General features: G+C 38.1%; 1 protein-coding gene across 24 annotated transcripts in view; it reads left to right on the top strand.

Annotated features, from left to right (window-relative positions):
• Window positions 1-25,784, top strand: part of LOC109792037 (uncharacterized) — a 55,393-nt gene that overhangs the window by 17,332 nt on the left and 12,277 nt on the right. For 20 of the 24 annotated variants that reach the window (XM_083061951.1, XM_083061948.1, XM_083061950.1 and 17 more), the window contains 3 exons: window positions 4,547-6,506; window positions 7,408-10,096; window positions 11,000-13,373. The exons of 2 other annotated variants lie outside the window; for them this stretch is intronic. In XM_083061951.1, the coding sequence (XP_082918077.1) occupies window positions 4,547-5,284 (738 nt within the window). In that variant the 3' untranslated portion in view covers window positions 5,285-6,506; window positions 7,408-10,096; window positions 11,000-13,373. Of the gene's footprint in view, window positions 1-2,892; window positions 6,507-7,407; window positions 10,097-10,999; window positions 13,374-25,784 lie in introns of those variants that run through there. 2 more of the 24 variants (XR_014428441.1, XR_014428443.1) reach the window with 2 other exon arrangements.

Below are 25,784 nucleotides of genomic sequence, written 5' to 3'. Positions count from 1 at the left end.
TTGTGTCAGAAAGCTAAGGTAGAACATCAAAAACCAGGAGGTTTATTATAGATGATGGAAGTGCCAGAATGGAAATGGGATAGTATAACTATGGATTTTGTTGTTGGATTTCCAAGGTCTATTAAGAATTGTGATTCTATTTGGGTGATTGTGGATAGATTACCTAAGTGTGCTCATTTTCTTCCAGTGAATATAAAGTGGTCCTTGGAAAAGTTAACTCAGTTGTATATTAAGGAGATTGTTAGATTACATGGTGTGCTCTCCAGTATTATTTCTGATAAGGATCCTCGTTTTACTTCTCGATTTTGGCAGAGTTTGCATCAGGCATTAGGGACTAAGTTGAGACTCAGTTCTGCTTATCACCCACAGACTGATGGACAGTCTCAGAGAACTATCCAATCTTTGGAGGATTTGTTGAGGGCTTGTATTTTGGATCATCTAGGGAGTTGGGAAGAAATGTTACCTTTGGTCGAGTTCACTTATAATAATAGTTTTCACGCAAGTATAGGAATGACACCATTTGAGGCTCTATATGGGAGGAAATGTAGAACACCTTTGTGTTGGTTTAAAGAGGGAGAACATGTATTTTGAAGGTGACTCCTACCACAGGTGTGGGAAGAGCTATTAAAGCTAAGAAGTTGAATCCTAAGTTTATTGGGCCGTATCAAATTCTCAAGGGGATTGGATCAGTGGTATATCAGATTGCATTACCTCCATTCCTGTCTAATTTGCATGATGTGTTTCATGTTTCACAACTGAGAAAGTATATTCACGATCCGAGTCATGTTTTGGAATCAGAGGCAGTACAAGTTAAGGAGAATTTAACTTTTGAGAAACAGCCAGTCTCAATGATAGATAAGAAAGTTAAACATTTGCGGAGAAAATCTATCAATTTGGTAAAGATTATTTGGGATGAGGTTACTAATGAAGCCAGTTGGGAGTTGGAAGATAAGATGAAGGATCAAATCTCTTTTCAAGTAAGTGAATTTTCGAGGACGAAAATTTTTGTTGTTGGGGAGAATTGTAACATCTCAGTTTTCAACATGATTATTACTATTATTATTATTATTGTCATTATTACTATGTGGTATTTGGTCATAATTTGGTGGTTATATTTTACTTCAATTATAGATAATTCACACTCCATTTATGCTTAGAAAGATATGTGTGTTGTTAGATCTAATTAGATAGTTGTGAAATTTTTTTTTAAGAATCATTTCTCGCTGGGCTGACTGACTAGTCTCAGTGTCCGAGGCATAACTTGGGCTTTGATGGTCCAAATGATGCAAAATTGGTGTCAATGGAAATCTAAGAGAAAAACGCACAACTTTTGCAGAAATAGCCATTTGCAAAATCGGTCGTTTAGGAGGTCAAAATTGGACTTTTATTAATACAATTGTTTCTCGCTGGGCTGATTGGCAAGCCTCGGTGTTTGGGGTATAACTTGGTCGGTGGTTTTTCAAATGATACAAACGTGGTGGCTATGGAAAGATAAGATAAAATACTACAACTTGCATGAAGGAAATATTTTCAGATTCGGCTGTCTATAAGGTCCAAATCAGTAGCCAAAGTCGGTGCGGAAAAGAACATGGCACCAACTCCATTAATTCACACCAACTCCATTAATTCATCCCACCAACTTCTATAATTCATTCCACTAATTCATTCCACTTAGTTTTGTCTATCTTTTTCTCCATTATTTTACATTATTTTAATGTGTTATGGAGGCTATAAATAGGCCTTCACTTCTCCATTGCAAACCATCCCAAGAAACACTTCTCATTCTCATCCTCTCTTCTCTCATACTCTCTTCTTTCCCTCTTCTTCTCTTTGAAGACCAAGGGAAATCTAGAGGAGGAGGTTCTGTCCTAGTTTTAGCTCCGGCCCCTGTTTTAGACGGAAGGAGCCTTGGGGAGGCAGCTGTGCTATAGTCTCAGTTTCTGCCCGAGTTTCAATTCAGGTTTATCCAAGTAAGGGTGGCATTTATAAAATTAATCTAGTATGCTAAGTAAGGGTAGTACTTATAAAACTTAATCTAGTATACATGAGCATGATAGGAGTAGTATAACTTTTAATATGCTATTTTGTTTGTATGAAGGTTGTTATTTATTTAAGTTGATGGTTGTTATTTATTCAAGTTGGTGGTTGTTTTGGATATTTAATTTGGCATGGTTATGATTATGTTTATATATATAATTATGAAGTATGTGTATGTGGTTTGGAAAAGTAAATAGGACTGAGAGGAGTAAGGTTATGGATGGGAGGTCTCTTGGTGAGATCAGGGATATAATCTTTGGAGAAAATATGAAATTTCGGAATCCCATTGTGAGGATTTCCAATTTGGAACTTTTCCAAGGATTATATAGTAAACCACTTCAGATGTTAGGTGGATTCTGAAGTACTCCTCTAAGTATCTATTTGCTACCGGTATGGGTCTGGGTCGAGTCATACCGATGGATGAGGTGACCCCACCAGGGTTACGTGACGACGTAATCCAACTGTATACTTTCCATGAGAGGTTAGGCGTGAGACATGGGTTGCTGACATGTTTCACCGTATCAACACTTGGTTTGGATAGGAGTTGAGGCCAACATTTGGTTTGGATGTGTTGGTTACATCATGGATTATACGGTGGTGTGACTTTGCTTTGGATGTAGATTATGTATACATATGGTATGGATTGTATACTATGGTTATGGATTTCTTTAATTAATATGTATGCATTGGCATGGAGGTGTATACATTATATTGGTTTATATCTATCTTGGAAATACATGTTGGCTTGAATAAATAATTGTTAAATGATATTTATACTATGGTTGGTTTTATACGTGCTAACCCTTATGTTTCCATGTGGTGGAACTGTGATGATCTCACTATGTGGGGGAGCAGATTAGGTGTGAGGCCATGGGATAGCAAGGAGTCTTCTGGGTAGCTGCTTTGAGAAGTGGCTAGGCTTAGAGCTTGACCAGCACCTAGGGTGTTTCTGTTGATGGTTAATGTTAATATATTTTGGATGACTATATAATTTTACTGAGAATGACTAATATATTTATGTTTGCTATTATGAAAACAATTTTTACACTCTAGCGTAGCTGGCTTTTGCTCTAATATTTTCTTTATTATATATTATTTATTATGATTGATGATTTATGTGATGACCTAAGGTGGGTTGTTACAGAAAGACTTTTTAGTGTTATTTATAAATACCAGATTCATAAAACAATCCCACCCAAACCCATCGGATTTTAAAGGGTTGTTTGAAGTGATTTTTCAAGTGAATTTTTAATCTTTTTTTTTTCTATGCTCCTGTCTTCTTTATTTTTTCTCTACTAATAATATTATTTTTAAAATTTTGCTTAGATACATGTTTAGAAGTCTTTTTACTAGAAAGTAAACTCTATATTTTAAGTAGAAAAACTCTACAAAATTTCTCTTTATATCTAAACAGCTCAGCTCTCATATTTGAATTTGGAAAATTGTAAAACTCTTGTACTTAAACTTAATAGCATTTTGGGGCTCAGTTTTCTTGTGTATAAATCTCTCATGCTATTCAAAATATTGTTTTACAATTAGTTAATAAAGAATGCAGAACATTTGGAGAAACCTGGTAGAGATTAAAATACCATCCAATTCCAGTCACCATCTTCTATGCACAAAATTCTTATGTTGTCTTTTGTTAAGTCTCAATTATACCTCTTTCTGAATGAGATTTATTGAACAATTCTACTCATTCTTATGCGCCAGGCTTATACTGATATATATATATATGTTGTTCATTCATTGTTGTGTTGTTTCTATCCTTAATGCTTGTCTCGGATTGATTCTCCTTGCATGATATAGGTTCCATGGGTATTGGAAAATAACCTTTGAAACTAGCTTTGAAACAAATGCCTAGTGGGAAATGTATCTAGGAATGGAGCTTGGCCCATTAGTAGTCTTAAACCCTAGCTCATAATGCAGGTGTAGATATTGGGTACTCAAGGAATTGATATTCAATATCCACACCTAGGTTCTTGCTCTAAGTGATTAGGTTTGAGTAAACTATTGGGTTGACTAAGCAATGAATTTAACAAGAGAATATGGATTCATTAGTTTAACGTTTGGTGAAATCTGACCCCACAATCTTACAAAACCATAATACCATTTCTAACATGTTCCACTCTCAAACAAATATTTTTATAGCTTTCATTCCAGTAGTCATGATCTTTAATTCACATTCACGTGACAAACTACAAATTGGAATCATTCTTTAGTCACGAATAGTCAATAAATGCTTATGTTAAATTCTAATCCCTGTGGATACGATATTTTTCTACTTGAACGGCCGGTATACTTGCCGTGTTTGAGACCGTTAATAGAATTTAACTGAATTATAGATTTAAACAAAAGTGTTTTAACGGAAATCTCAACAAGTTTTTGGCGCCGTTGCCGGGGATTAGCAAGACAATTTAGTATTTATAGCTATTTGTGACTTGTTCCTTTACTTTTATTGTTAATTTTGATTTTAGCAAATGAATTCTTTGGGCTGACTTGTGCACTCTAGTCTGTTGTTTTCTCTTGTATGCAAGGTACTATCCGAAACAGAGGTACTGCTTCTTCTGAGCCATTTTTGAATGATCCTGAGATTGAACGCACGACAAGGAGGAATAACAGCAACAGGAGGAGAAGGAGGACTAGAGCAAATCTAGTCAGCCAACCAACCACTCAGATTCTTGAAGTTCTTGTCTCTAACATTCTTAAGTTCACCATGGAAGGTGAAGGTGGCGCTCACAATAACAATCAGAATCGGAGGTGCACTATAGGTGACGCTTTCACCTACACTAGCCCGAGGGAATTCTCAAGCATTGTGAGGCCTACCATGAATGACAGACTAGCAGAGATGAAGCCTGCGCTCTTACAACTTATTAGCTCTCACCAATTTTCTGGCCTGGATCATGAAGACCCACATACTCATCTCTACACTTTCTATGAGTTGTGCGGTTCAGTTGGAGTTTCTGGGGTAGATGAAGAAGCGCTATTCATGAGGTTGTTTCCATTTTCTCTGAATGGGAAGGCTAAGGCTTGGCTTCATTCTCAACCAAACCAAAGCCTGACCACTTGGAGGGATGTGGAGACTAAATTCTTAGCCAGGTTCTTTCCCTCGTCCAAGAACACTGAGGCCAGGACTACCATTGCTACTTTTGCTCAAGGTGCGGATGAGCCACTATGTGAAGCATGGGAGAGATACAAATCACTCTTGAGGAGGTGCCCCAACCATGGTTTTGAGGCAAAAACTTGTTGAGATTTCCGTTGAAATACTTTTGTTATAAATGTAAATCAGGTTAAATTCTATCAACGGTCTCAAACACGGCAAGTATACCGGCCGTTCAACTAGTAAAAATATCGTATCCACAGGGATTAGAAGGTAATATAAGCATTTATTGACTATTCGTGACTAAAGAATAATTCCAATTTCATAGTTTGTGTAGTGAATTCAAAGTTGTCACTATTGGAATGAAAGTTGTACATAAATATTGTTTTGTGAGTGGAAAAGGTAAGGAATGGTATTGTGGTATTGTGGTATTGTGAGGTTGTGGGGGTCAGATTTCACCAAACGTAACACTAATGTATCCTTAATCTCTTGTTAAATTCATTGTTTAGTCAACCTAAGAGTTTACTCAAACCTAATCCCTTAGAGAAAGAGCCTAGGTGCGGATATTGAATATCAATCCCTTGAGTACCCAATATCTACACCTGCATTACGGGCTAGGGTTTAAGACTACTAATGGAACCTATATCATGCAAAGAGATTCAATCCAAGCAAGCATTAAGAATAGAAACATACACAACAATGAATGAAACAACATGTATATATATCATTCAAAACGTAAGAATTACATTAGAATTTGTTGGTTACATCTAACCCCACAAAAAATGGGTGAAACCACTCACTGTAACATCCCAAATTTTATTCAATGAAAAGAAATATTTTTTTATGTATTTATTATGTGAATAAGTATTTTATTTATGTATTTTACTATTTACGTATACGTATTTTACTATTTATGTATACATATTTTTACTATTTATGTATACGTATTTTACTATTTACAAATACGTATATATGAATAGTATTTTACTATGCAATTGCACAGTGAAGGGCGGCTGAAACGTGGGCTGCGGATTCTTTACGTTTCAAAATTTGAATTAATTTGAATATAATAATGAATAGTGCATAGTGCATAGTAATTTATAATATTATTTTAATGAATAGTGCATAGTGCATAGTAACTTCAAAAATTCTATAAATAGGGGCCTAAGGTTTTGAAAATTTAGAATTCTAGAGAGAAGGAAATTCTGGAGAAATAGAGAGAGAAAGTAAGAGAGAGAGAAGGAGAAAGAAAAGGAGGTTCTACTCTAGTGCCTTGTTTAAGGAGAAAGAGGAAGAGATTCTGCCCTAATTCCGATTCCTTTTAAGGAAAGATAGAGAGGAGGAGATTCTGCCCAAATTTCTGTAAACCCAGGTAAGGGGGGAGTGGGAAACCTCGCTTGGGGGTGTGGGAATAATTGTTAAATAGTTTGTTTGTTGGATTGGCTCCCGATCCCTTGCATGTTGTTTATTTCTTTGAATATGTATTATTGATGTGTTTTGTTTTATATCTTATTTATTTACATATTAGAATATGTTATTTGAATGGAAGGCTAAGCCTCCTAAGTATTTATAAATTTGTAATCTATTATTTAAATGGAAGGCTGAGCCTCCTTATTATCTTATATTACCTTTTAAGCTTCCTACTTTACTTAAAAGATCTTAATATATTATTATTGAAAAATATGATACCTAAGCAACCTCTGGACTGTTGGATTGTTGGACTGTTGGACTGTTGGACTGTTTGGACTGTTGGACTGTTTGGACTGTTGGACTGTTTGGACTGTTGAACTATTGGACTATTAAATTGGATTATTGAAATAATTCTTAATTATGAAATATGAATATGATATGTGTAACATGCTAAAGGTTGAGTCTGTGAATGTATGACATGCATCATATGCACATATTACTCCAGGTGTGCCGCTGAGGCCGCATACCCACGACTAACAAGGTGTACCTTTGGGTCACCCACGATATGCTAACGAGGTGTATGAACACCAATGATAGGTGTACCTTAAGGTCACCGACAATTGTATAGGTGTGCCTTCGGGTCACCAGTGATGAATTCTGCAACTTCCGTATGGCGCCACATGCATACATTAGTGAGTCAAGTCAAGAAAATCATTATACATAAGCATATATGTGAGATTGATTATATATGTGAATTATATTGTGTGTGTGTGCGCTATTTAACTTTTATTTCTATATCTGCAACTGAGTGAGAAGTTTCTCACTCCCTTGTCATTTTTGTGTATATTTAAATTATGATGCAGATAATTAGCATGAGGCTGAGAATGTTGGTGGTGAAGCTTAGGCTTCTGTTTGGGTTTCGCTCTGATAGGATGTGACATCGGGATTAGCTAGACTTATTGTTAAATTATTATTATTTTTCTTTTATAATTTTTATGTTATTTATGTTGAAAGTGTGTATTTTTGTCATATTATAATTTTACTAAAAGATTATAAGTTAATTTCTAACTAGGAGGCCCTGCCACCTTTACTGGGATTAATCTATAATCTTTATTTTATTATTTCTTGACAATTTGATACTTACAGTTGAAAATTATGAATGTGCATCTTTTACCCAATGATACTTGAGATAATTATTTTATATTAGACTAAGAAAGAATTTATATATAGATGGTTTATATCTATTGTAATTATGTTGGGGTAGAGGGTGTCACATTTAGTGGTATCAGAGCAAGTCGATTTTATCAACCGTGTGTGTTATGTGCTTATCATGACTCTGTTGTGTACTCTGACTATGTCTTGTTTGTTGTGTATTATGATGATGATGTTCGTCCTGTGTTGATATTGTTGAGTTTGAGATTGTTAAGTTAGTTTGTAATCAGAGGAATGATAATCATGATAGTGTTAGCCAACTCGAATTATTAGAACCTTGGATGGGAGGTGATATATTGAGTGTACTAAGAGTTTATGATTGGTGAAGTTTCTGACATCTATAGTTGTAGCAGGTTGAATCTAAAGGTGGTTGTCTCTTTGGTGAGAGATCGAAATGATGTTAATTCCCTTAGGTGTTATTATTGGTATGTTAATTATTTATGGTTTAGGTAGCATGTGAGTTGTTTTGATTGAGAAAAATAAGGAGAGACTTGAATGAGAAATTAAGTAGTAAAAGTTGGTTCTTGTACATGCTATAGGATGTAAGCAATGATCAATTCATACATGCTTAGGAATGATATTTATGAAAAAGGTATTCTAATATGATTTGATATACATGTATGTAGAAATAAGAATAGATGACTTTATGGATCAATCAGTGGAGGGTTGTGATAATAAAATGTTTTTGACCTTAGGATGTGAGATGATCATATTAGAGTATAGATTTAAACTAGATTGTCTAAGTATGAATTTGGATTGTATGAGGTGAGTATTTTAGACCATGAAATTTCTTGCGGAGGAAGATCTACCTAAGTTGTGCTTAAGTGAGAGATACTTGAGTCAATTAGTAAAATCAGGAGTCTTGTTTGATAGTTTATATGAAAATTCAATGAGTAATTTTTTTTTAATAGCTGTTCATGGTTTAAACTGCTCTCACTATAAAAATTGCTTTTGCCTTCGTTTCTTTGGTTATTAAGATATTTCAGTTCACTAGGTTGTTTCTTGCCTACCCTTGGAATCAACTGTAAGGATAATCTATATCAGGAATTCTTGAACCTATGTATATTTTTAACTACCCAAATCATTTTGTTGCTTACTTCTTTGAATTACTTACTATTACCTTTGACTGAATTGACTAGAAAGGAGTTACATTAGTATGGGATAACAATTGAGGAAGTAGTTTTCAAACTCTTAAGGAAAGATTGACTAGTGTTAATATTACTAGATTTTAGTAAGATTATTGTGATATATAAATATGTCTCTGAAAAAAATAGGTTTAGGAAGAATATTGTGGCAAGAAGAAAAGATAGTAGCTTATGTTTCTAAGAAATTGAAAATTCATGAGAGAAATTACCTTACCCATAACCTTGTTAGCGACTTTGTCATTTATACTAAGATGTACCAAAATCTTAAGAAGATATTTTGTGACCTAAGATGAAGAGAGGAGTAAAGCAATTGTATATTTATGGTTAGCATACTAGAAGTTTTTTTAGAATCTTGTAGCACTTAGATGCTCCATTTTGGAAGTAAGATGGTGAATAGATAAACCCTAGTGGAAGATTTGTCTAAGACGCTTAAGAAATTGATTTTGTTTGTGTTTGAGTGGATAAATTCGTCAAGATCTTTCCCTAAGCAAATCCTTTGAGAAAATTGATAAAAGTTGTACATCAACAAGGTAGTGATGTTGCATAAGAATTAGAAGTAAGAATGCGAAGAGTTTACCATTGCAAAAATTTCGGGGACGAAATTTCTAAAAGGAGGGGAGAATTGTAACATCCCAAATTTTATTCAATGAAAAGAAATATTTTTTTATGTATTTATTATGTGAATAAGTATTTTATTTATGTATTTTACTATTTACGTATACGTATTTTACTATTTATGTATACATATTTTTACTATTTATGTATACGTATTTTACTATTTACAAATACGTATATATGAATAGTATTTTACTATGCAATTGCACAGTGAAGGGCGGCTGAAACGTGGGCTGCGGATTCTTTACGTTTCAAAATTTGAATTAATTTGAATATAATAATGAATAGTGCATAGTGCATAGTAATTTATAATATTATTTTAATGAATAGTGCATAGTGCATAGTAACTTCAAAAATTCTATAAATAGGGGCCTAAGGTTTTGAAAATTTAGAATTCTAGAGAGAAGGAAATTCTGGAGAAATAGAGAGAGAAAGTAAGAGAGAGAGAAGGAGAAAGAAAAGGAGGTTCTACTCTAGTGCCTTGTTTAAGGAGAAAGAGGAAGAGATTCTGCCCTAATTCCGATTCCTTTTAAGGAAAGATAGAGAGGAGGAGATTCTGCCCAAATTTCTGTAAACCCAGGTAAGGGGGGAGTGGGAAACCTCGCTTGGGGGTGTGGGAATAATTGTTAAATAGTTTGTTTGTTGGATTGGCTCCCGATCCATTGCATGTTGTTTATTTCTTTGAATATGTATTATTGATGTGTTTTGTTTTATATCTTATTTATTTACATATTAGAATATGTTATTTGAATGGAAGGCTAAGCCTCCTAAGTATTTATAAATTTGTAATCTATTATTTAAATGGAAGGCTGAGCCTCCTTATTATCTTATATTACCTTTTAAGCTTCCTACTTTACTTAAAAGATCTTAATATATTATTATTGAAAAATATGATACCTAAGCAACCTCTGGACTGTTGGATTGTTGGACTGTTGGACTGTTGGACTGTTTGGACTGTTGGACTGTTTGGACTGTTGGACTGTTTGGACTGTTGAACTATTGGACTATTAAATTGGATTATTGAAATAATTCTTAATTATGAAATATGAATATGATATGTGTAACATGCTAAAGGTTGAGTCTGTGAATGTATGACATGCATCATATGCACATATTACTCCAGGTGTGCCGCTGAGGCCGCATACCCACGACTAACAAGGTGTACCTTTGGGTCACCCACGATATGCTAACGAGGTGTATGAACACCAATGATAGGTGTACCTTAGGGTCACCGACAATTGTATAGGTGTGCCTTCGGGTCACCAGTGATGAATTCTGCAACTTCCGTATGGCGCCACATGCATACATTAGTGAGTCAAGTCAAGAAAATCATTATACATAAGCATATATGTGAGATTGATTATATATGTGAATTATATTGTGTGTGTGTGTGTGCTATTTAACTTTTATTTCTATATCTGCAACTGAGTGAGAAGTTTCTCACTCCCTTGTCATTTTTGTGTATATTTAAATTATGATGCAGATAATTAGCATGAGGCTGAGAATGTTGGTGGTGAAGCTTAGGCTTCTGTTTGGGTTTCGCTCTGATAGGATGTGACATCGGGATTAGCTAGACTTATTGTTAAATTATTATTATTTTTCTTTTATAATTTTTATGTTATTTATGTTGAAAGTGTGTATTTTTGTCATATTATAATTTTACTAAAAGATTATAAGTTAATTTCTAACTAGGAGGCCGTGCCACCTTTACTGGGATTAATCTATAATCTTTATTTTATTATTTCTTGACAATTTGATACTTACAGTTGAAAATTATGAATGTGCATCTTTTACCCAATGATACTTGAGATAATTATTTTATATTAGACTAAGAAAGAATTTATATATAGATGGTTTATATCTATTGTAATTATGTTGGGGTAGAGGGTGTCACACTCACAATAATGAGGGCAAATACAAAATAGAGATGGAAGAGGAAGTGAAGAACCGAAGGAAAGATCCGTACACGGACGATCCCAAGCCCTGGGAATCCCTTCCGCAGCTCCTAGAGGCGCCCAATGTGAGAATGGGGGAGGAGTCCCCGAAAATGCCTTCAAATACGAGCTTGGGGAGACAGATTAGGGTTCATGCGCCTGGCGCATAAGTCTTCGCGCCCTGCGCATGGCCTTCCAAATGCCTTTTGTCTTCAGGACACACCCGGCGCAATTCATATTGCGCCCGGCGTAATAGCTTCCAGAAGTGAGATGCTCTGTTTTGCTCGCCCGACGCGGATCACCTTGTGCCCGGCGCATGACCTCTTCTCTGCTCCTTAGCTCCTTTAGTTTCAAATCCTATGGATCTTCAATCCTCAAGTCCCTAGCTCAATACCTGCACAAAAAATGAGGTGTATTAAGGTATTGTTAGCTAAATTTAGGTTAGTTATATCTGCACACAAAAAGAACCAAAAAGAGAACAATTATATTGCAATGGTTCAGAGGATGAGTGGAATTCGTTCAATAAGTCTCATCCAAAAAGAGGTAAAATTGAGACTTAACAACTCCCCCAAACTTAGAACCTTGCTTATCCTCAAGCAAAAGGTAATTAATCTAGCAGATAACAAGCAATGCATGTGTGTCAAGTTCTACATCCTAGTTCACTTGTATTTTCTTTTCGCAAGCATGAACCTAAGATGGATCTCCAGTCACAATTATTGCAATAGAACATGACAAGATGCAAACAAAGGTTTCAAAAGAGATCAAAGAGCTGAGAAGAGTAATGGCTATCTGTGTATGCATCCTCACTAGGAAAGTGTTTCTCTCTGTGCACACTAGTGTATCAGGGTGAGTGTTTCTCTCATATCTACTACTCACACCACATGATTCAACTTTGCTCTTCGTTTCCAAATGAAACCAGTGGTAAAACAAATGCAGACACTTATCACAAGGTCTTTATTAGGGCAATTCTGGGTCAAGCAGGGTCAAGCAGTAGCAGTTTTATGGTTTTTTCAAGGATTGAAGGTGCTATAGCTTGAGAGAGCAAATAATATTTTACAATGATGTCCCTCTCCATACCCCCATACAACATTTTTCACATGCCCTTAACCGGATCCAAGCCATTAGCCCTTATGAGATGCATATTTATTCTTTTGCATCTGAAAATTTTTGTTTTTGTTTTGCTTTGTTTTTATATATATATATATATATATATATTTTGTAATGGCTGACCACATACTTTCTTCTTCCCAAAATTTCTCATTCTTCAACTCCCCCAAACTTATTTGATGTCATCGTTTTGCTCTCTTAACCAAAGCAAGGGTTATGGTTAATTTTTTTATGGTTTGGGACAAATGGACGGTGTGGTGTTTAGGCTTAGGAAGGTATGGGTCAAGTGAAAAGTGGAGATGGCTTTTTGGCTTAGATGGTTAACAAAATATGGAAATGTGAATGCCTTGATCATATAAGTGCACAATATAAGCAAACCACCAGGGAAACTCAAGCAAAGTCTATCATGTAACAAAAGCGTAGTTCACTCATCAGTATTTAGGCTCAAACCTCACCCGGCTATGCATCCACAAATTATCACACTCAGCTCAGTTCTATGATCAACATTGAAACCCGTATGCAACTAGTAATGAACTAAAGATCTAATGTGACTTGAAAATGTCTAAGGTACACACACCATAAACATTAAGCAAACTATAATCCAGAATCGACCACAAGCAAAACAAGTATCAACAAGATTAAAAACCATGCTAAGGCAGACTATTCACAAAAGAACCAACAAAGTAATCACCAAAAAGACTATATATAAAAACACTTAAATACTGAAAATAAAAGACAGAAAAATAAATTGCAATAGACACGGGTAAACTAAGGTAGGCTCCATCTGCATCCATCTATGGGATCTGGTCATCATCATCTTCAGGGACTGCTCCACCATCATCGACTCCGTCTGCATCAGCAGCTCCACTCCCCCACACTTAGGAGCCTGGTCCCCAGGCCAACCAGTATATGCCTGAAAGTCTTAGTAACCAAAAGTGGTGAAAGAGTATAATCATGAAGGAACATGGTGAGCACAACAATTATACACATTGATGACCAAGCAAATATAGCAAAAATGGGGAATATCCTTAGACCAAAATTAACCACAACATGCATGCACACGGAAATGGACTATAACAATGCAACACAAACAGAACATAAAGAAACATGAATGAAAATAGATAAAAATGGGCTGTCAGGAAGGTTGCGCCGGGCGCAAAACACGTGCGCCGGGCTTCATATCAGTAAAGATCAACGAGGTTTCAAAATCTGATATCGCGCTGGGCGTGACTCAGGCGCGCCCGGCGTGGTGGGTTCCAGAGACTACAATTCGAGCCTTGCGCTGGGCGCGAGGTAAAGCGCGTCGGGCGCGTAACCCTGATATGGTCAATTTTGCCTAAATTTACTTAAAGAGAAGGCCTTACCTCCACCCAGAAACATAATTACCTCATCCTCAAACTCCCAACAAGATGTACCCTATATTTACCTGCTCAAACATGATTCTAACACTATCACGTAACAAAAAACAACATATACCACAAAACAACATATAACACGAAACACAACACATAATACAAAACAACACATATAACACAGAACAACATGCAACAAAAATCTAAAACACAGTTCAGATCTCTAGGTTGCCTCCCAGGAAGCGCTTGTTTACTGTCCCGAGCCTGACGGTGACTAACTTGAAGTGCTCTGATTCTCCTCCTCCTCCTGTTGCTATTGTTCCTCCTTGCCCTGTGCTCAATCTCAGGATTGCTCAACAATGGCTCAGAAGGATTGGTCAATCTAATTTTCAACAGTACCTTGCATACAAGAGAAAGCTGAAGACTAGAGTACACAAGTTAGCTCCAACAATTCATTGCTAACAAAAAATAAAAATAACAACAAAATAATAAGTCACAAATAGCTAAAATACTAAATCGCCATTCTAATCCCCGGCAACGGCGCCAAAAACTTGTTGAGATTTCCGTTGAAGTACTTTTGTTATAAATGTAAATCAGGTTAAATTCTATCAACGGTCTCAAACACGGCAAGTATACCGGCCGTTCAAGTAGTAATAATATCGTATCCATAGGGATTAGAAGGTAATATAAGCATTTATTGACTATTCGTGACTAAAGAATAATTCCAATTTCATAGTTTGTGCAGTGAATTCAAAGTTGTCACTATTGGAATGAAAGCTGTAAATAAATATTGTTTTGTGAGTGGAAAAGGTAAGGAATGGTATTATGGTATTGTGAGGTTGTGGGGGTCAGATTTCACCAAACGTAACACTAATGTATCCTTAATCTTTTGTTAAATTCATTGTTTAGTCAACCCAAGAGTTTACTCAAACCTAATCCCTTAGAGAAAGAGCCTAGGTGCGGATATTGAATATCAATCCCTTGAGTACCCAATATCTACACCTGCATTACGGGTTAGGGTTTAAGACTACTAATGGGCTAAGCTCCATTTCTAGATACATTTCCCACTAGGCATGTGTTTCAGAGCTAGTTTCAAAGGTTATTTTCCAATACCCAATGGAACCTATATCATGCAAAGAGATTCAATCCAAACAATCATTAAGAATAGAAACATACACAACAATGAATGAAACAACATGTATATATATCATTCAAAACGTAAGAATTACATTAGAATTTGATGGTTACATCTAACCCCACAAAAAATGGGTGAAACCACTCACAACAATGAGGGCAAATACAAAATAGAGATGGAAGAGGAAGTGAAGAACCGAAGGAAAGATCCGCACACGGACGATCCCAAGCCCTGGGAATCCCTTCCGCAGCTCCTAGAGGCGCCCAATGTGAGAATGGGGGAGGAGTCCCCGAAAATGCCTTCAAATACGAGCTTGGGGAGACAGATTAGGGTTCATGCGCCCGGCGCATAAGTCTTCGCGCCCGGCGCATGACCTTCCAAATGCCCTTTGTCTTCAGGACATGCCCGGCGCAATTCATATTGCACCCGGCGCAATTCATATTGCGCCCGACGCAATAGCTTCTAGAAGTGAGATGCTCTGTTTTGCTCGCCCGGTGCGGATCACCTTGCGCCCGGCACATGACCTCTTCTCTGCTCCTTAACTCCTTTAGTTTCCAATCCTATGGATCTTCAATCCTCAAGTCCCTAGCTCAATACCTGCACAAAAAATGAGGTGTATTAAGGTATTGTTAGCTAAATTTAGGTTAGTTATATCTGCACACAAAAAGAACCAAAAAGAGCAATTATATTGCAATGGTTTAGAGGATGAGAGGAATTCGTTCAATAAGTCTCATCCTTCTGTAATGGTTTGCAACCTCAAACCAGGATGATATTGGATGCTTCTATTGGAGGGTCAGTCATGTTCAGAACTGTTGAAGAGGCTATCACAATCATTGAGTCCATGGCTTCCACAGACTTTAGGAGCCAGCATGGTAGAAGCTCTTCACACAAGAGAGGAGTCTTGGAGCTTAGTATTCAAGATGCAGTGTTAGCTCAGAACAAGATACTTTCCCAACAGATTGAAGCCTTGAACCAACAAATGGCCAAGCTACCTCAACAACTTCAAGCAATGCGCGCTAATGCCTCTCCTATGCAACAAGTATTGGCATGTGATTTTTGTGGAGGTGACCACCCTAACGGTTATTGTGCCGGTTCATCTAATTCCCAAGGTGAAGAAGTGAATTATATGGGGAATCAAAGGCGGCAAATTTTCTCTCAACCCCTATCCGCAAAATTCAAATTAGGGGTGAAGAAATAACTATGGTGGAAACAAGCCAGACATGAATGCTTCATCAAGTAGCAGGCCTTCACATCAACACCAACACCCACCTTTATATGAAAGAACCACCAAGTTGGAAGACACATTGCAACAATTTATGCAATTGTCTATGTCCAACCAAAAGAATACTGATGCTTCAATCAAAAATCTGGAGATACAGGTGGGCCAAATAACAACACAGCTGGCGGAGCAATAAAAAGGTTCTTTCTCAGCCAACCATGAACAAAACCTGAAGGGGCACTTGAATGTTGTATCTACAAGAAGTGGTCGGGAATTTGTGGTGAAGGAGAATGAGAAGAAAAATGAGAGCAAGGAGAAAAATGATATGAGTGCAGAAGATGATGCTAGTGTTGATGAAGAGATCATCTTGGAGGGCCCAAGAGTGTTGAGAAGGAGTGGAGTAAGTGAGTTGGTTGATGAAAATAAGAAGAAAAATGAAAATACCAAAAAGAATGAGAAAGAGAAAGAGATTGAAAAAGAAAAAGAAGGAGTCAGTAGAGACAAAAACAAAGCACCCTTGGAGGAGAGGAGTATTATGAAGGTGCCACCCACTAAGAGCTTACCGTATCCTCATGCACCTTCAAGAAGGGATAAGGAGAGGCAATATGCTCGGTTCTTAGAGATTTTCAAGACCTTGCAAATTAACATTCCGTTCTCCGAGGCATTAGAGCAAATGCCTACATATGCCAAGTTCATGAAAGAGCTCCTCACCAAGAAGAGAAAGTATTTTGAAGAGGAGACCATTACATTGGAGGCGGGGTGTAGTGCCATTATTCAGAAGATGTTTTCAACGAAGTCCAAGGACCCTGGTAGTTTCACTCTTCCAGTCACTATTGGGAGTTTAGCTATTGGGAAGGCTTTACTTGATTTGGGGGCTAGCATCAATCTTATGCCCTTATCTATGCTTCAGAGGATTGGTGGTTTGGAAGTGAAGCCAACTCGCATGACTTTGCAGTTGGCTGATCGATCTGTGAAGTATCCTCATGGCATTGTGGAGGATGTTCTGGTGAAGGTGGACCGTTTCTTGTTTCCCGCTCGTGGTGATGGATATTGAAGAGGACATTGATGTACCTCTCATTCTTAGCTGACCATTCATGAAGACGACAAGAGTTCTAATTGATGTGGATGATGGGAAGCTTAAGGTGAGAGTAAATGATGAAGAGGTCAATTTTGATGTGTTTAATGCCATGCACTACCCCAAGGACAAGAGCAGTTGCTTCCGGGTTGATGTCATTGATGGGCTTGTTGAAGATACTAGGAAGCATATTGTTGATATTTCTGTCGAATACTTTTGTTATAATTGTAAATCAGTTTAATTCTATCAACGGTCTCAAACACGGCAAGTTTACCGGCCGTTCAAGTAGTAAAAATATCGTATCCACAGGGATTAGAAGGTAAAATAAGCATTTATTGACTATTCGTGACTAAAGAATAATTCCAATTTATAGTTTGTCATGTAAATGTGAGATGAAGAGCATGACTATTGGAATGTTAAAACTATAAAAGGATTAGTTTTAGAATGGGAAAGAGTAGAAATGGGATAATGGTATTGTGAGGCTGTGGGGGTCAGATTTCACCGAACGTAACACTAATGTATCCTTAATCTCTTGTTAAATTCATTGCTTAGTCAACCCAATAGTTTACTCAAACCTAATCCCTTAGAGAAAGAGCCTAGGTGCGGATATTGAATATCAATCCCTTGAGTACCCAATACCTACACCCGCATTACGGGCTAGGGTTTAAGACTACTAATGGGTCAAGCTCTATCCCTAGATACAATCTCCACTAGGCATATGTTCCAGAACTAATTTCAAAGGTATTTCCCAATACTCAATGGAACCTTAAATCATGCAAAGGGTGATCAATCCAAAGCAAGCATTAAGCAAAGAAACAAACACAACAATGAATGAAACAACAAATATATATATCATTGAAAACGTAAGGATTACAATAGAGTATGTTGGCTACATCTAACCCCACAAAATGGGTGAAACCACTCAACAAAGAGGGCAAATACAAAATAGAGATGAAAGGAGGATGAATAACCAAAGGAAAGATCCGCACACGGATGATCCCAAGCCCTGGGAATCCCTTTCGCAGCTCCTGGAGGCGCCCAATGTGAGAATGAATAGAAAGATCCCCGAAAATGGCTTCAAATACGAGCCTGGGAGATCAGATTAGGGTTCCGCGCCCAGCGCACAATTCTTCGCGCCCGGCGCAAGTTCTTCAAGAGAAGTCAAGCACTCTCTGTCTCAACACAAGCCCGGCGCAATTCCTTTTGCGCCCGGCTTAATTCTTTTTGCACCCGGCTTAATTCCTTTTGCACCCGGCGCAATATAACTGGCAGAGATGAAATACTCTGTTTTTGTCACGCCCAGCGCGGGTTATATTGACCCCGGTGCAGAACCTCTTCTCAGCTCCTTAGCTTCTTAGGTTTCCAATCCTAAGAGTCTTCAATCCTCAAGTCCCTAGCTCAATACCTGCACAAAAAATGAGGTGTATTAAGGTATTGTTAGCTAAATTTGGGTTAGTTATATCTGCACACAAAAAGAACCAAAAAGAGAACAATTATATTGCAATGGTTCAGAGGATGAGTGGAATTCGTTCAATAAGTCTCATCCAAAAAGAGGTAAAATTGAGACTTAACAACTCCCCCAAACTTAGAACCTTGCTTGTCCTCAAGCAAAAGGTAATTAATCTAGCAGATAACAAGCAATGCAAGTGAGTCAATTTCTACATCCTAGTTCACTTGTATCTTCTTTTCGCAAGCATGAACCTCAGATGAATTTCCAATCACAATTATTGCAATAGAACATGACAAGGTGCAAACAAAGGTTTCAAAAGAGATCAAAGAGCTGAGAAGAGTAATGACTATCTGTGTATGCATCCTCACTAGGAAAATGTTTCTCTCTATGCACACTAGTGTATCAGGGTGAGTGTTTCTCTCTAATCTACTACTCACGCCACATAATTCAACTTTGCTCTTCGTTTCCAAATGAAACCAGTGGTAAAACAAATGCAGACACTTATCACAAGGTCTTTATTAGGGCAATCTGGGTCAAGCAGGGTCAAGCGGTAGCAGTTTTATGGTTTTTCAAGGATTGAAGGTGCTATAGCTTAAGAGAGCAAATAAGATTTTACAATGATGTTCCTCTCCATACCCCATTACAACAATTTGGCACATGCCCTTTACCTGATCCAAGCCATTAGCCTTTATGAGATGCATATTTACATTTTTGCATCTTAAAATTTTTGTTTTTGTTTTGTTTTGTTTTTTTTTATTTATTTATTTATTTTGTTTTGTAATGGCTGACCACATACTTTCTTCTTCCCAAAATTCCCCATTCTTCAACTCCCCCAAACTTATTTGATGTCATCAGTTTGCTCTCTTAAACAAAGCAAGGGTTATGGTTAATTTTTCATGGTTTGGGACAAGTGGAAGGTGTGGTGTTTAGGCTTAGAAAGGTATGGGTCAAGTGAAGAGTGGAGATGGCTTTTTGGCTTAGATGGTTACAAAATAGAGGAGTATGAATGTCTTGATCATATAAGTGCACAACATAAGCAAACCACCAGGGAAACTCAAGCAAAGTCTATCATGCAACTTAAGCGTAGTTCACTCATAAGTGTTTTAGGCTCAAACCTCACCCGGCTATGCATCCACAAATTGTCAAACTCAGCTCAGCTCTATGATTAACATTGAAACCCGTATGCAACTAGTCATGAACTAAAGATCTAATGTGACTTGAAAATGTCTAAGGTACACACACCATAAACATCAAGCAAACTATAATCCAGAATCGATCACAAGCAGAACAAGTATCAACAAGATTAAAAACCATGCTAAGGCAGACTATTCACAAAAGAACCAACAAAGTAATCACCAAAAAAGAACTAAATATAAAAATAGTTAAAATACTGAAATTAAAAGACAAAAAATAATTTGCAATAGACAAAGGTAAACTAAGGTAGGCTCCCTATACTTCCCTCTATGGGGTCTGGTCATCATCATCTTTAGGGGCTGCTCCACCATCAACGGCTCCGTCTGCATCAGCAGCTCCACTCCCCCAAACTTAGGAGCCTGGTCCCCAGGCCAACCAGTATATGCCTGAAAGTCCTAGAAACCAAGAGTGGTCGCGGAGTATAAGCATGAAAAAGAATGGTGAGCACAAAAATGTATACATAGTGATGATCAAGCAACTATAACACAATGGAGAATATCCTTAGACCAAAATTAAGCACAAAATGCATGTACACGGAAATGGACTAAGACAATGCAACACAAACAGAACACAAAGAAACATGAATGAAAAATAGTTAAATACAAGGTATCAGGAATGTTTTTGCGCCGGGCGCAAAACAGATGCGCCGGGCTTCATATCAGTAAAACTCAACGAGGTCCAAAATCTGATATCCGCCGGGCATGCGTTAAACGCGCCCAGCGTGGTGGGTTCCAAAGACCAAAAATTGAGTACTAGGCCGGGCGCAAAAGAGTCACGCCCAGCGCGTAATCACTTTAAAAGGTCAATTTGCCCAGGTTTTAAATTAGGATCAGGTCTTATTTCCACCTAGACACAGAATTGCCTCATTCCTCACATTCCAAACAAGATGTACCCTATATTTACTCATTCAAACATGATTCTAACAACTAACACATAACACAAACAACATATACCACAAAACATATAACACAAAACACAACACATAATACAAAACAACACTTATAACACAGAACAACATGCAACAAAAATCTAAAACACAGTTCAGATCTCTGGGTTGCCTCCCAGGAAGCGCTTGTTTACTGTCCCGAGCCTGACGGTGACCAACTTGAATTGCTCTGATTCTCCTTCTCCTCCTGTTGCTCTTGTTCCTCCTTGCTTTGTGCTCAATCTCATGATTGCTCAACAATTGCTCAGAGGGATTGGTCAATCTTGTTCATAGTACCTAGCATACAAGAGAAAGCTAAAGACTAGAGTACACAAGTTAGCTACATCAATTCATTGCTAACAAAAAATAACAAAAACAATAAAGGATTAAATCACAAATAGCTATAAATACTAAATCGTCATTCTAATCCCCGGCAACGGCGCCAAAAACTTGTTGAGATTTCCGTTCAAGTACTTTTGTTATAATTGTAAATCAGTTTAATTCTATCAACGGTCTCAAACACGGCAAGTATACCGGCCGTTCAAGTAGTAAAAATATCGTATCCACAGGGATTAGAAGGTAAAATAAGCATTTATTGACTATTCGTGACTAAAGAATAATTCCAATTTATAGTTTGTCATGTAAATGTGAGATGAAGAGCATGACTATTGGAATGTTAAAACTATAAAAAGATTAGTTTTAGAATGGGAAAGAGTAGAAATGGGATAATGGTATTGTGAGGCTGTGGGGGTCAGATTTCACCAAACGTAACACTAATGTATCCTTAATCTCTTGTTAAATTCATTGCTTAGTCAACCCAATAGTTTACTCAAACCTAATCCCTTAGAGAAAGAGCCTAGGTGCGGATATTGAATATCAATCCCTTGAGTACCCAATACCTACACCCGCATTACGGGCTAGGGTTTAAGACTACTAATGGGTCAAGCTCTATCCCTAGATACAATCTCCACTAGGCATATGTTCCAGAACTAATTTCAAAGGTATTTCCCAATACTCAATGGAACCTTAAATCATGCAAAGGGTGATCAATCCAAAGCAAGCATTAAGCAAAGAAACAAACACAACAATGAATGAAACAACAAATATATATATCATTGAAAACGTAAGGATTATAATAGAGTATGTTGGCTACATCTAACCCCACAAAATGGGTGAAACCACTCAACAAAGAGGGCAAATACAAAATAGAGATGAAAGGAGGATGAATAACCAAAGGAAAGATCCGCACACGGATGATCCCAAGCCCTGGGAATCCCTTTCGCAGCTCCTGGAGGCGCCCAATGTGAGAATGAATAGAAAGATCCCCGAAAATGGCTTCAAATACGAGCCTGGGAGATCAGATTAGGGTTCCGCGCCCAGCGCACAATTCTTCGCGCCCGGCGCAAGTTCTTCAAGAGAAGTCAAGCACTCTCTGTCTCAACACAAGCCCGGCGCAATTCCTTTTGCACCCGGCTTAATTCTTTTTGCGCCCGGCTTAATTCTTTTTGCACCCGGCGCAATATAATTGGCAGAGATGAAATACTCTATTTTTGTCACGCCCAGCGCGGGTTATATTGAGCCCGGCGCAGAACCTCTTCTCTGCTCCTTAGCTTCTTAGGTTTCCAATCCTAAGAGTCTTCAATCCTCAAGTCCCTAGCTCAATACCTGCACAAAAAATGAGGTGTATTAAGGTATTGTTAGCTAAATTTGGGTTAGTTATATCTGCACACAAAAAGAACCAAAAAGAGAACAATTATATTGCAATGGTTCAGAGGATGAGTGGAATTCGTTCAATAAGTCTCATCCAAAAAGAGGTAAAATTGAGACTTAACACATATCTCTTTCACTACCCCTTTGGAGAAAGTCCTAATCAATATGGTTGAGTACCTCCATGAGGAAGAAGATAGAGAGATTGAGGCATGTTTGAAGAGCCTTGACTCATATAAGGAGGTGACATCGGATTCAGGACATATGAAAGATTTGAAGGAGGAAGGGGAGGTGATTACCCCGAAGCTTGAGTTGAAAATACTCCCTTCTCATCTCAAGTATGTGTTTCTAGAAGAAGGTGGAAGCAAACCGGTTATCATAAGTAGTTCCTTATCCACATTGGAGGAGGAGAAGCTTGTGAGAGTTTTGAAGTTCTATCAAGGGGCAATTGGTTGGTCTATTTCTGATCTCAAGGGAATTAGCCCAGCCTATTGCATGCATAAGATATTTATGGAGGATGAGTACAAGCCGGTTGCTCAACCACAGAGGAGGCTTAATCTTGTGATGAAGGAGGTGGTAAAAAAGGAAGTGATAAAGCTGTTGGATGTCGGCATGATCTACCCCATTTCTGATAGTGCATGGGTGAGCCCTGTGCAAGTGGTTCCAAAGAAGGGTGGCATCACGGTGACTCAGAATGAGAAGAATGAGCTAATTCCTTCTAGAACGGTCACGGGGTGGAGAATGTGTATTGATTATCAGAAGCTCAACAAGGCTACCAGGAAGGATCATTTTCCACTCCCATTCATGGATTAGATGCTTGAGAGATTAGCTGACCAAACTTATTATTGCTTTCTTGATAGGTATTCAGGCTACAACCAGATTGTGGTGGATCCAGAAGATCAGGAGAAGACCGCTTTCACTTGTCCTTTTGGTGTCTTTGCTTATCGGAAGATGCCATTTGGACTGTGCAATGCTCCTGCAACATTTCAACGATGCATGCTAGCTATATTCTCCGACTTGGTGGAGAAGAGCATTGAGGTCTTCATGGACAATTTCTCTGTGTTCAGGTCTTCATTTGACGAGTGCCTGACCAATCTTGACGTGGTGCTTAGAAGATGCTTGGAGACCAACCTTATCCTCAACTGGGAAAAATGTCATTTCATGGTGACTGAGGGGATAGTCTTGGGGCACAAGATCTCTCACAAGGGCATTGAAGTTGACCCTGCCAAAGTGGAAGTAATAGAAAAACTCCCTCCACCCATTAATGTCAAAGGTATTAGGAGTTTATTAGGGCATGCTAGCTTTTACAGACGATTTATAAAAGATTTTTCAATGATAGCCAGACCCCTAAGCAATCTCCTAAACAAAGACACTATTTTTTGTTTCAATGATTCTTGTATGAAAGCTTTTGAAACTTTAAAGGCTAGACTCACCTCTGCACCCATAATCACTGCACCAGATTGGACACTGGATTTTGAACTCATGTGTGATGCTAGTGATTATGCGGTTGGGGCAGTCTTAGGCCAAAGGAGGACTAAAATTTTTCATGCTATTCACTATACTAGCAAGGTTTTAAATGAGGCACAAATTAATTATGCCACCACTGAAAAAGAGTTGCTAGCCATAGTGTTTGCATTGGAAAAGTTTCGGTCCTTTTTGATTGGTTCCAAAGTGGTTGTGTTCACAGATCATCCAGCCATTAAGTACTTACTCACCAAGCCGGATTCCAAGCCAAGACTCATAATGTGGATTCTTCTGCTTCAAGAGTTTGATTTAGAGATAAAAGACAAGAGTGGCAAGGAAAATCTGGTTGCTGACCACCTCTCAAGGCTCATAAATGATGAGGTGACCCTGAAGGAGAGGGAGATCTTGGAGGAGTTCCCTGATGAAAAATTGTTCATGGTGCAAGAGCGGCCTTGGTTTGCGGACTTAGCAAACTTCAAGGCAGCTGGAGTTATTCTTGAGGATTTCACATGGCACCAGAAAAAGAAGTTCCTCCGTGATGCTACCTACTATGTATGGGATGACCCTCACCTGTTCAAGATTGGTTCAAACGGCCTATTGAGGAGGTGTGTCTCAAGAGAGGAGGCCAAGAGTATTTTGTTGCACTGTCACAACTCTCCGTATGGAGGGCACTTCAATGGAGAAAGAACAGCTGCCAAGGTGCTTCAAGCTGGATTTTACTGGCCGACACTCTTCAAAGATGCCCACAGTAATGCCAAGTAGTGTGACAGTTGTCAGAGGGTCGGAGGAATCACAAGAAAGCATGAGATGCCCTTACAGAATATGCAGGAGGTTGAGGTGTTTGATTGCTGGGGCATAGATTTTGTTGGTCCACTGCCTTCTTCCTTCACAAATGAATACATTCTTGTGGCAGTGGACTATGTCTCAAAATGGGTTGAAGCCATTGCTACACCCAAGGCGGATGGCAAAACAGTAGTGAAGTTTCTCAAGAAGCACATATTCAGCAGATTTAGCACCCCCAGGGTACTTATCAGTGATGGAGGTTCACACTTCTGCAATGCTCAGTTGGAGAGGGCTCTAGAACATTATGGAGTCCATCATAAGGTTGCTACTGCCTATCACCCTCAAACCAATGGGCAAGCTAAGGTCTCTAACAGAGAGATCAAGAGGATTATGGAGAAGACTGTGTCAGCTTCAAGGAAGGACCGGTCTACAAAGCTTGATGAAGCTCTATGGGCTTATAGAACCGCCTTCAAGTCTCTAATTGGTCTCACTCCATTTCAGTTGGTGTATGGGAAAGCTTGCCATCTTCCCGTATAACTGGAGCACAAAGCTTATTGGGCTTTGAAGTTGTTGAATTTTGATCCTCTCAACACTGGTGAGAAGAGGAAGTTGGAGTTGCATGCTCTTGATGAATTGAGGCTTCAAGCCTATGAATCATCCAAGCTTTACAAGGAAAAAGTCAAGAGCTATCATGACAAGAAAAATCTGAAGAGAGAGTTCAGGGCAGGCCAGTCGGTGCTTCTGTTCAATTCCAGGCTCAAACTCTTCCCTAGAAAACTGAGATCAAAGTGGTCTGGCCCTTTCAGAGTTAAGGAGGTGAAACCTTATGGTGCCATAGAAATTGAAGATCCGGAGGCACAAAGGAGCTGGGTCGTGAATGGACAGCGGTTGAAACCCTACTTGGGTGGAGAAGTCGAAAGACT

This window comes from Cajanus cajan, chromosome 8 (genome assembly GCF_000230855.2).
Source record: "Cajanus cajan strain Asha chromosome 8, NIPB_CcT2T_4, whole genome shotgun sequence".
NCBI classification, from domain to species: Eukaryota; Viridiplantae; Streptophyta; class Magnoliopsida; order Fabales; family Fabaceae; genus Cajanus; species Cajanus cajan.
The sequence above is the reverse complement of the archived record's forward strand: the minus strand, read 5'-3'. Positions and strand labels throughout refer to the sequence as shown.